Source organism: Grus americana, chromosome 1 (genome assembly GCF_028858705.1).
Source record: "Grus americana isolate bGruAme1 chromosome 1, bGruAme1.mat, whole genome shotgun sequence".
Taxonomy (NCBI): domain Eukaryota; kingdom Metazoa; phylum Chordata; class Aves; order Gruiformes; family Gruidae; genus Grus; species Grus americana.
In genome coordinates this window covers 7,266,135-7,279,106 of record NC_072852.1, presented here as the reverse complement: position 1 = coordinate 7,279,106, position 12,972 = coordinate 7,266,135, and the positions used below count along the sequence as shown (strand labels likewise).

The following is a 12,972-nucleotide window of genomic DNA, read 5'->3' as shown; positions in this document are numbered from 1 at the left end:
GTTTGACTGACAGGCTTATTAATTTTAAGAGCATGGGAACATATTGTGAAAAATCTTGGAACTGCCTTCAGAAATGCAGCTGGAGTGCTAGCTAAAAAAAAAACCCCATACTGGTACATCTACTAGGTTTCAAAACCTAGTAATGAAATATACAGAGTGTTTAATTAGCCAGTCTACAAATTCTTTGACGTATTTGAAAGTAAATATCACTATATATATTCTATAAGAAATCTACATTCAAACATTTTAGAGGTTATTACAGCGATGCATATCTCTGGCAGCTGTGATGTTCCAGCAGCACATAACAGGACAGGACTCAGCTCTTCCCCCTTCAAAAAGCTATGTCAGTAGCCATTAAGCAATACTGTCTTAATGGAGAATCTCTGCTATTAGCAAGATAAACTCTTACAGAGAACTGTAATAAACCCTGCAATTGGCATGAATGGAGAGAGAATGGGAGGATGAGCATAGAAGCACCAGAAGGAACAGCCAAATAAAAGGGCTACGAGAATGGTATGTGTTGACAGCACCTAGATTAGCACATCCCAAAACATCTAGATTAGCACATCCCAAAACATCTATGTGCAGCTCCACAGGACACCCAGATCAGTAAACAAAGAACAGGGAGTACGTTCCTAATGATTCAGACGTGGGACAGGATGGAGAGACAAATTGCTGACAGCTCCTAACAGGTACAAAAAGGCACATCCAAAACAAGTGCATAGTCACCATGCTAAGAAGAAGCCAGGAGAAACAATGAGGACTAGATAGCTAATATCCCTTCACTTCCATATCATCACAAGGAATCCTGGACAGACCACTTGTATATATGCATCTTGGTGCTTGTGAGTATGTAGATATGAGACAGACAAAATGAGCAAACTTGATTTCTAAGCAAAAAAATCACCTTCCTTCCCATCAAGTCTGGATTAGAGCTTTGCTACATCACTGCCATAACATTTCCTTGTTAGAAGAGTTTAAGCAGAATGATTCAATCTTAGAGACAAATGTGTACTGGTCCTGTGCTATTTACATTTCTGTTCATCTTTAAAGATTCCATGGCAGACCACACCAAAAATGAATTGCAACTCCACAATAGTATTTTAGCTTGAAATTAAATCCCTCAGTTCAAGCACCTGAATGTGCACTAGATGTCGAAGCTGCAGTTACAGTCAGCAGAGAATAGTCAATCCATCTAGAGGAGTATAATTCAGCTAAATTTACCCTAGAGCTGCCTAAAATACATGCTGTAGCACAATCTGCCTGTCCTCCAGCTGTCACAGGTCTCCCAATGCACCCATCGGCTCTTTGTATGCTGTGGATACCCTAGCTGTTCAGTGCCACTTTATATTTAGGTTTTTGAAACAGAGTAACAGATCAACAGGTTTTCTGACTAAGCTACACCAAATATAATATGAGCTCAGACACCTTGTACACCTGTGGACATGTTCTGACCTCCCCAACTTTCTGCATATAACATCCACATGTCACGTTTTATCAGCATAATACCCAATGCCTCTGTATTCATTCTGCAAACTGATGCCATTTACTCCTGAATATAAAGGAGTCACAAAACAGTCTTTAGGTGAAGTTTCTGAATTAGCAGTTAGAATTAAGAATATTCCCATTGTAATATTGAGCATGCTGTGTCATCAAGCTTTCAAATACAGCGGAAAGAGAAAAGTGACACACCACATTTTAAATTACAGAAAGAAGAAGAAAATATTAATTCCAGAAATGAGGTGTGATAAGAAAGAAGAGTCTTCAGATTTAGCTGATTCAAGGAATCAGAGAAACTCCTAAGAACTTCATCTAATAATCTTATCTTTAAGAAAATCCTTACCTATTAGCTTGTTTTCCTTGACAAAGCATCTGAATTCTGCACCAGGTATTAATTCACACCATTTGCGAAGAACAAGCTATAGAGGAAACACAAATGACAAAGTATTGTTTCAGAAAGGTAATGGGTAACTTTTTGTCAACAGGTATACCTTCTAGATTGACAGTTTTACTGTAATGATAAGATGACCTCTGAAGTTATTCCTGATACAAGAAAACAAAACAATCTTAACCTGCAGTTCACATAATCATCTTAGCAAATACTTCAAAGCAATTAGACAATATCAATTTCATAGAATCACAGAATGCTTTTGGTTGCAAGGCACCTTTAAAGATCATTTAGTCCAAACTAGTTTAAAGAAGAAAGGTTCAGACTGGACATAAGAAGAAACTTTTTCACTGTGAGGACTGTCCAGCATTGGAACAGCTCCCTCATAGAGGTTGCACAGCCTCCATCCACTGAGGTTTTCAGGCGAGATTTGATAAAATGCCAAGCAACCCGATTTGATCTCATTGCCTACCCAGTTTTGAGCATGAGAGTGGACTAGAGACCTCCTGAGGCCCCTTCCCACCTTAATTATCTTACGTTCTTCCACTTTGTACAGCATTTGTAACTGTGAAATTATTTATGAAACAACTTCAAAGCTACATTAATGATAACGCATGGAAAACAAAAAAACCCATGCTGTACAACACAACAAATCTGTCATGGAATTGGCAGAAAGTTGCTCCCTAGTCAAAAGAGCTGATGAGCAGAATTAAATTTAAGCAAATCAACCTCTATTCTGGTATACACCCAGGCAGAATTCTGTGACGCCTTTGAAGGCGCAAACCAGTTAAAATAAGGACATGAGATAGAAATAGTAACCAAACTATTATAGTCAATAGGACAGACTGCCTGGTAATTAAAGCGTATCTCTGGCACTTTCTCAAGTTTCTGCATTTCCTAATCTGAAGAATTCAGATGGATCCATTGAGGCCCTCAATTACTGCTCATGGGTACTGGAAACTCCCAACATCTATCAACTGCAGCAGAAAAAACATCAGTAATCAAAGGTGACGTTCCTAACTACAGTGTAGACATGAAACCTTTTGTTTCAACTTTCAGATGCCCTGTATTTTTAATGCACTAAGATAGCACTTTAAAAAAACACACTGTTCATTCACTTCTCTAAAGCCCTTTAAGCCCACAGGATGATGACAAATACTATATTTACATAAAAATTATTATTAGAGACATGACTAGATGCTATCATAATAACACCCCATGAACAGTTTAAAACATTGTTAATATCTACGTTGCTATGTTAACATTTTAGTCTGGTAATGAGCATATGAAACAAGATATGATAGATCAGTTCAGGATGTCCCCAGCCACTACAGCTAGCTTCTCTCTTAGTAGCCTCAGTTGTGATAGTTACAAGCAGCATACTATCAAGAACATCGGACTTTTCAGCTGTTGAACTCATCCTTCCTGGCAAAACCTTACAGACATGAGAGGAAACTGCAAGGAAGCTTCAAAAATGTGAACCTGAGCTCATCTCTGATCTGTAATTAAATTAACTCCTTATGGCCTGTAGCACTAAACCAGGCTTCCCCACACTGCCAAAGCAATGCAATTAAACAACACAAATTTTATGGGCACATACCCAAGCACAAATGGCAGCCTGCCTGCGAGCAATTCATTTAAATTACCTAGAAATCATACAAAGATTCTTACCTCGTAGTCCAAGGAAGGATCAGGGGAATCATCAGTACAGTGAATAAATCTGCAAAAGTAAGGTACAGAAATCAAAATCTGCTGTTACATATATGACTTTAGCCATAGTGAGAAAAATAACTCCAAACTGTGACTCACAAAAGCTACTGTTAAATTATCTGTAAGATGTACGAACCAAGTAAATTAAACACGAACAACAAACCTCATTTTGACAATTATCAAGGGAAAAAAAAATTCTCTTTTCATCTAGTGTAATTTGGAAGCACTTAAATTTGGACAGGGACATGGATTAAATGTGAGCGTTATAACTTGACACTGTCCCACACGACATCCTCATCTCCAAACTGGAGACATGGATTTGATGGATGGACCACTCAGTGGATAAGGAATTGGCTGGATGGTCACACTCAAAGACATGCAGTCAATGGCTCAATGTCCAAGTGGAGAACAGTGACAAGTGGTGTTCCTCAGGGATCGGTACTGGGACCAGCACTGTTCAGCATCTTTGTCAGTGACATGGACAGTGGGATCGAGTGCACCCTCAGCAAGTTTGCTGATGACACCGAGCTGTGTGGTGCAGTCGACACGCTGGAGGGAAGGGATGCCACCCAGAGGGACCTGGACAGGCTGGAGAGGTGGGTCCCTGAGGGCCTCATCAAGTTCAACAAGGCCAAGTGCAAGGTTCTGCACATGGGTCAGCACAATCCCAAGCACAACGACAGGCTGGGCAGAGAATGGATTGAGAGCAGCCCTGAGGAGAAGGACTCGGGGGCGTTGGTTGATGAAAAGCTCAACATGAGCCGGCAGTGTGCGCTTGCAGCCCAGAAAGCCAACTGTGTCCTGGGCTGCATCACAAGAGGTGTGACCAGCAGGTTGAGGGAGGGGATTCTGCCCCTCTACTCCACTCTCGTGAGACCCCACCTGGAGTACTGCGTCCAGCTCTGGGGGCCCCAGTACAAGAAGGACATGGAGCTGCTGGAGAGAGTCCAGAGGAGGGCCACGAAGGTGATCAGAGGGCTGGAGCACCTCTCCTATGAGGACAGGCTGAGAGAGTTGGGGTTGTTCAGCCTGGGAAGAGAAGGCTCCGGAGAGACCTCATAGCAGCCTGCCAGTACCTAAAGGGGCTACAGGAAGGCTGGAGAGGGACTGTTTACAAGGGCATGGAGTGACAGGAGAAGGGGGAATGGCCTTAAGCTGAAGGAGGGGAGATTTAGGTTAGATGTTAGGAAGAAATTCTTTACTGTGAGGGTGGTGAGGCACTGGCACAGGTTGCCCAGAGAAGCTGTGGATGCCCCATCCCTGGAAGTGTTCAAGGCCAGGTTGGATGGGGCTTTGGGCAACCTGGTCTAGTGGAGGGTGTCCCTGCCCATGACAGGGGGTTGGAACTAGATGATCTTTGAGGTCCCTTCCACCCAAACCAGTCTGTGATTCATTGTTCAGGGGGTTTTTTTGTTTCAATCAACAGTGCTGCTCCTTTCCTCTTTATTATATTCGCATAACTGGATTCTCAAAGAACCAGATGAACTTGAGCAACCTAATCTAGTTTCACTGCAGCATGTTTTCCCTAGTACTTTTAATGTTTAACTTCCTAAACTACACAACAGAGACACATCATGATGCCTTAGAGCAGTTAATTTCCATGAATAAGGGATGCAAAACAGCACCACTCAGCACTTCTGATTCCACAGCACAGTATCTTTCTAAAGTAAAAACCTTAAGAAATACTCTTATAAATCTCTTGGAGTGGGAATAAACAAAACTATTTCCATAACTGCAAGCAGATGTCAAGGTTTTGTCCCTTGTGAGTAGTTGACTCTGTGTGCCACCTTTCAGGAACTATCAAGAATGGAGGTAGTTATACTCAAGCCAACTTCTATGCATTTTTTTGGTGCTTTTACAGCAAACCTTGCAATAAATCCTGTAATTTTCAAAGGGAATTGGCAAAAGAAAATGCATTTTCTTTCCAAGCGTACTCCCTGACCTTACTGGCAACAAACCACTTCAATGCACAGAACTGTGTAAAGGGTCACTGCTGAGCAATAGTCTTAAATGGCAACATTTATACTATCTCCCTTTGGCACTGAACTTAGTTAAGCAATCCAGAAGTTCAGTATCTCTAATATAAGCATTGCATTTGTAAGACATGGCTGCCCAGCCTTCCGTTTGAAACGAAAAGCTAATGTAAGACTTCATTCAGTATGTAGCCAGCAAAAATAAATTTCACACGTTTTAGTTTAGACTTTAACATCCACTACACGCACAAAAGAAGGGCAATAGTAGGCATGCTTTCCAAAAGTACTGTAATCAAACAGATCATATATATCTGTAAGCCTATGTAAACAGATAACATCCTTCAACTACAGTTTATATTCCCCACAATTTAAGATCTGTCAAGGCAATAGAAACAAACTCATGGGAGCTTGCAGTTTTGCTAGACTTAAAATTTCTCCCTTACTAGCATATATGCCTACCATGCTCAAGAAAACACCCCCACACACAAACACAATCATAAACTATATATAAAAAGGCAGCTGAAGTCCAGCATGTGGAGTTTTACAATCCCTGCACACTAGGACCTGTATTGCCTGTCACAGACTTCCATGTCTGAGATGAGGGTACCTACAATCCGCTTTGTTCCAATAACATGCAGTCTTTTCCAGCAGTCAAAAAAACAGCGTTATGAACAATCAAAACTATTGCCTGCTCAACCCTCAACTATTTTGGGTGAAAACTACATCGAGAAAGATACTTTTTCTGTCCTCGCAAGTCAGAAAATTAAATCCTCGGGTGCCATCCCAAGTCACACAGACTGCTCAGGTACTGCTGACAAATCAAGCAAACAGGCAAAATGACGAATATAGACAAAAATACTGCAAGATGCAGTAACGTTACTTTTCTTGAGCCTGAATGACATAGGACTGAGTGCAAATGAGGAAAAAAAATGGGAGAATACAGCGAAAGACAAAATAAACTCAGGTTTTTGTAGTCTCATTTTCCTTCTAAATAGTTTCATGAGGTTTTGTCAACAAAAGGACATTACTACCACCCCTTTTTGGGGAATATATTTTGGGCAACTTGAGGTAGTTGCAATTTTGTAGTTTTTACCAACTTATTGTAGCATTAATTGTTCAGACCCAGCTAAATTAGTCTATTACATATTGCCTTTTGATCGTAAGAGGCAGAAGGCTAAGCGGGGTTTCTTTAACCCACATCCTATTCAGGTTTGGAGGTACTTGAAAGAACAATCAAAAAAACTTCAGGAACCCAAAACTGAGAGATACCTGGGCTCTCTTTTCTGAAGCCTTTGAAAACTGTCATTTTGAACACTACTAAGCGTGAAGGAATTAAACTCTACTGCTTACAGGCCTTGTGCTGCGGTCAACAGCTTGTTTACAGATTTATACTTAGATGTCAAGAACAGAAGGATCAAGGTCTCTTTATATGTAGCAGCTGTACATTAATCTCCAAATGCACACACTTGACAACACAACACGCTACATGAAGCCATTATGTGGTTCAGTGTTCAACGCTGAAAAAAGCAATTTAAGAAAGTTTGTAAGACCTCCAGTACCTATCCTGCTAAGAGAGCCGTGAACTCATTTGCAAGTCACTGAGATTATTCTGTAGATAATAAACTATTATGAATATGAGAACTGTAAAAGTTATTCTGTACCTGATAGTTCCCCTGCTATCATCTCATAGTTTATTTTAAAACCTTAATAAAAAATAAAAAAAAACAAGAAGAAAAACTTCTAACAGCCTTTGAAGTGCATCTTTATTTCTTGAATAAGGACTAAAAGAAATAGGAAATTAATGCACCATTCAAACGAGGATCTTGTACTACACTGTAAATTGCTAGGGAAAACGGGATATGAGTAAAATCTCAAGGAAAAAAATTTAAAAAAAAAAAAAAAAATCAAAGGCCTCATTTTCCACATCCTCTCATGTGGAACTGTCTACCTTGAAACAGATTATACTAAAGTCTAAACCAACAGCTACTGTGCCAAGTCACATCTTTATAAGCCAACACTGCCTCCTATGTTCTGTTAGGAGAAGACAGGTTGTTATTCCTCCACATCTCAGAAAAACATTATAATTTCTTTGTAATTTGTAATTCAATATTTAGAAACATTAAGCCTGATATCAAAAATGTAGTCAGAATGCTAGCTTAAAAATAAAAAGGATTGAAATATCTGCTAGGTTTTAAACAATGTGCTTAGGAGCCTGATGGGCTAAACCTCACTCAAGAGCAGACTTTCTCAATTGCTCTCAGAAACAAGTACTTAAAATTTAACCAGCCCTCTTATAAATATCTAAATAAAAAAAAATTTGCATCTCCTCTCATGTTCTTTTCTATCTGGCACATTAATGCATTTGAAAACTTTTCCTTGGCCCAGTGGAAGTTGTTTCACCTGCTCCGTTAACCTAGTAGGTATTTCTTACCTAGTAAATGTAGCACAGATGGTCCCTTCACTGTTTCCTGGGCTTAAGCAGGGTTCAGTGGCTACTTTTAGACTCTTTATTTCACCTGTCTAACCAGCTTCACAAAAAGTTTTCAGGAATGAAATTCTGGAAATAACAGGTCCATAGCACCAGCTGGTCCAATAAAATACTGAGAGTCAATTTACAACATTTAAGTGCACATCAGAAAACAGCCATTCTCGCAAGGGACTCATGCTGCCCCTCTATAATAAGTCAAAGAGCAATCCCTGCACAAAATGTTCTCTGCATTACGTTGCTTTTGAACAAGGCTGAACTCACAGGACTTCTTATTTCACCTCTATGGTTGTGATTATTAAACAACTGGAAAAATAAAAACACTTTAGTGTTCATAATCCAAATAATAGCGTCTGCAGATTTAAAACATCCAGTATTGCCCTCTAGAACAGGAACAATCTCCAAAGTCTAACAAAATTTCCAAAGTCTATTAATAAGCATGATATACAACACCAAGCTTATCTTATAATTGAAAGGGCATTATCACATCATTAGAACGATTGCTAATATTTATACCAATCCCAAGGTGGGCAATCATGTCTTAACGAAATGTAGTCCACACATTCTAACAATAAGGAAGAAAACTGTGCTCTAAACCAATACACTTAACAGGGCTTTAAAAGGATTTTTGTTCAAAGGAGGTGTTTTATTCATTCAACAGAAATCCCAATTAGAAAGGGAATTTTTTTTTACCACATATCCACAACATTAAGTTTTTGAAAACTTACATTAAAACCTGAAAAGTTAAGAATCACACCACGCACAAGTCTTTCATGAACTCAGCGAAGTAAAATGCAATGCTTACTTTGAAGCAGAAACATTGACTACATTAACGAGAGCATCACTCTGAAGTCTTTGTTAATTTATACAAAATTAACAAGGAGGAAAGTTAACTCATTATTCTGAACTTTTCAACCAAACAAAGTGTCAACATCATGAGAGAATCCAAACATTTAAGTAGTCAAAGCTTATCTAGTCATGCTCAGTATATGTGCATTAAGGCCATATTTTTTAATGGTTTGTATTGAAATATTGCATAGCTGAAGTTTTCCTGGAACTTGAGACAGTTGGGAATTCCAGCAAGGGCAGTTCCCTGACCTGAACAATGTATAGATCAATACCAGATATCCAATAGAAAATGGGAAAAGAAGGAAGAGACAACAAAAGTCGTTTGCCTTAAGTCCCACATCACTGGCAAAGCTGGATTAAGAAACAGATCTACAAATTGCCATTGCTAAGTCTTTTCCATATTATGACCCGTGGAGTGGATTTTTAAGTTAATACAGTTAACAGAAAACAAAAAACAAACCAAAAAGTATACAACATTTCAGCTGTCACTTATGCAGGCCAATAAACTTTTAGACTATACTGAGTACTACTGAAAGAAGTAGAAATACAGTGCATTTATCCGTTATCCTCCCTCTGACTAGCCGTTCCAAGGGATTTGGATGTATTAGGTACCCAATTTTCATTTGTGCAGCACTTCAGGTTCTTATGCCAGCTACGTTTTTAATTTCTGCTTGCTAAGGACTGATGAACTGGCAGCTAATCAATAGTATAATTAAGGAAGACCACCATTCTGATTCAGCAATAATCATTTCACTGTTCAGGAGGGGACATTTTGTACAAATAACTTAGCAATTTAGAAATACCATGCACAGACTGGACAATAATAAGTGCTTTAATCAAGTATAAGATATTCATAAAATATAAGATACATAGAGACCAAAGTGATTTTACACATTACACACGTTCCCCTAGTCTTAAGTACAACTTCCACTCAAATTCATGGCAACTGCAAGGCTGTACTGCTCATATTAACTCTACCGTACCAAAACAACAAAGCCTGTTCTGGCAAAAAACCCTCCATAACCCAAAATTATACCAACATTAGATTAGATTTTATAGGAAGGGAAAGAAATACAACATTTCTCAAATAAAACTTCACCTTAACCTTTAGATTAGGTGATGATCCCACAGTCATGTTGCAAGGTTGGTTTATTTACCACCCACTAGCTGAGCTGCGCTATCTGGCAGCGTGTACAGTCTTATCACATTGGAAAAGGAGTCTAAATGGATTTGACTACTGCAATTCGAGGTGTTGTCTTTCTGCTAAAGGTTATTCTCCCACAGCAGGATCAGTAGAAGACAGCGTGCCTGCTACAGGCTGCTCAGCCACTACCGTACTTAGTCTGGTGTGAACTTAAGGTGAAATTACTGATGGTTCAAGTTGACACCCATGCTGAGAAATCTCTCAACACAGGAGCTGCAATGCATTCATTGCCTCCACAACTAAGTCAGCACTGTCTGCAGAGGGCAAGGTGAATAGCTGAGGCACTAACTTTACCTGATAAGAGAGAAAACCTGACAGAAAATGCACTGATTTCAGTCTCTGTGAAGGTGGTCGAACTAACTCATTCCACCATACAAATAGCATAAATTAAGAGCACAAACACTTAACAGGGTTACGTCACCTTTTAAACCAAATGGTGCTTGCTAAACACTTGATTGTGTCCCAAGCTCATTAGAAAGTGGTTAACCAAACAGGAATTCTCCAAGGAGTTCAGGGTACTTTTTGCTGAACGTCTTTATACACGAGGATAGTAGAATATAAAAACCCTATTATTAAATATTCACAAAAGGCTTGATACAAAATGTATGGTTCTTTTCAGACCCACAAGACTCAGTCCTGAAAGCAGTTACAAAGGACACATTAAATTTTAGTGCTCAACCCCTTGAGGAACTCCTTCTCAAGACACCTGCCCAAGTCACCTAGCCTCCCATTAGGGGAAATCATGAAAAAAAACCTCCTTGGTAAGGCACCAAAGTTTCCTGAAAATTACTATTCACTCACCTCCAAAATGTAAACTATAGATTTCTCATCTCCCCCATCTCTTTCATTCTCTGTGATCCCAGAATCATAAGTTCTCAACGCTCACAATTGCTTCCCGAGTTTCAACATACTTTTCAAACTGTCTTCTCACTCCAACATCTCCCCTCCACCTCGAAATATTGTAGGTTAGATATAATGCAAAACCTGACTGACAGCGTTGCTAGCACTCCATAAATGCAGAGATAAGGATGAGGATGTTGCTACCTATATTTTTTAAAGTACCAACAAATTAGGGGAAAAGAGCATTATGAGAGTTGCAGGAATAAAAAAAAAAGAAAGCAGTTGGCACAGCATTAACGCAACTGATTTCACATTTTAGACAAGACAATTCTTAATGGGTCATAAGCTACTTAACACAAGACTGTTATGCTTATTAACCTTCTCTAAAGGACCTAGAACAAGGGCCCTGCATTTGATTGAATCTCCTAAATACTGCAGTAATATAAATAAGCATTGAATAATTACTGGAAAATGATCGCGTGGATACCAAGCCATGGATTGCCCTTTTTTTTGAAATTTGCTTTTTTTGGGAAAAAAAATAATAGTAATAATAGTAACACAAATATTAAATTCCAATAATTTTATTTTCTTTCAGAAAAAGGCTGTATTTTAAAAATGCGTAACATGAATCACATGCAGGTACTACGGGAGACTGTTCCTATACAATTAAGTACTTTCTTCATGTGAGCAGACAAAATAAACCCCAAGCACATTGTATCTGCAGTTTTATCTGTAACTATTATCCCTAAGTCACAGTTCCTGGAGTGCATTTGTTCAAGAGTTACGAGAACATGGGGTCACAAGGAGCACTAGGACTATGTCAGCAGAAGTCTCAGGCATTTTCCAGGCAGCCACACAAACAACAGCTTTAAAATTTGAAAGGGACATGGTAAAGTCATGCTGTATTGCTACTAGAAGTGGCAACAATAAGGCAGGTAGCAACAAGTAAATGCCAAGAGGAGTCGAAAGGCAAAAAACCCCAAGATTAAAACATCGCTTGTTCTGGAAAGCCACTCAATAAAAACTTAGTACCTAGTGTCATTTTGCACGTACTACTTTAAAATAATATCTTACTGTTTTGCTTTTCACTCATTTGAATATTAAAATCAAGATAATTAAGTATAAGAATAAAATGGAGGCTGCTTCTCTCTTGTTGACTGAAACTAGGTAAACAATTCTAGTTTACTAGAAAAGACTCATTCACAATAAGTAACAATGATGATAATTTGCCTCACAATTCTCTGCACTCAATTGGACCTAGCATTTCTTTTTTTGCATGGTGGAGGTAGACAAAGAAGGAGGGAAGGGGTAGGGGGAGCTTCAAACAACAACTAACTTACTATTACTGTACCTGAAACTTATATTACTGTACCTAAACAACTTTTAAACATGAATATGTGTTTTCCTATCAGATATTTATCTTTACTTTACATTAAAGAGTAAGATCTTTCAAAAGAACTGAAAAGTTATTCTCAGAGTTGGGAGTTTTTATGACTGGGTATAAATAAGATTGTCTCCTAGAAATCTACTTACGGCTGAGTGAGGTCACGAGTAATGAAGTCTGAACTCTTGAAAAGGAGAAAGATGTCACTGAGAGCTTTACATTTCAGAGAGCTGTTCATCGCTATCCAGTAGGCATCCTAAATAAACAAGGAGATTATCCAAAAATGAACCTTTACTAGCAGGACAGATTGCAGGCTGCAGATATATCATCACTAAATATTATGCAACATTTGTAATACATGCAGAAAATTATTTTTGGATTCTGAGGAAAGCTTCATCACCTGTTACAAAAGACACAATAGTTATTGCTTTTCTTATGAATACTCTGCTGAAAGCAGAGCAGATCCATTTAAAAACTAAATTTTTGCTTTACTACTTCCAGGCACTTTCCTGGAATGCTTGAAGACAAGTTTCCCTTGATAACATGATATAAAAACATTTGGCTGCACCCATCCTTAACGTAGAATTAGAGTACCTAAAAATGACTAAAGTGAAGGTTTTTGCTTTAAAAAAAAAATAA

The 12,972-nt window shown here is 38.7% G+C and overlaps 1 protein-coding gene across 2 annotated transcripts in view; it reads right to left on the bottom strand.

The window, feature by feature from the left end:
* Positions 1–12,972, bottom strand: part of CDC123 (cell division cycle 123) — a 39,335-nt gene that overhangs the window by 17,393 nt on the left and 8,970 nt on the right. For both annotated transcript variants that reach the window (XM_054837378.1, XM_054837465.1), the window contains exons 6-8: positions 12,483–12,589; positions 3,560–3,608; positions 1,844–1,919 (exon numbers count right to left, since the gene is read on the bottom strand). In XM_054837378.1, the coding sequence (XP_054693353.1) occupies positions 1,844–1,919; positions 3,560–3,608; positions 12,483–12,589 (232 nt within the window). The remainder of the gene's footprint in view (positions 1–1,843; positions 1,920–3,559; positions 3,609–12,482; positions 12,590–12,972) is intronic.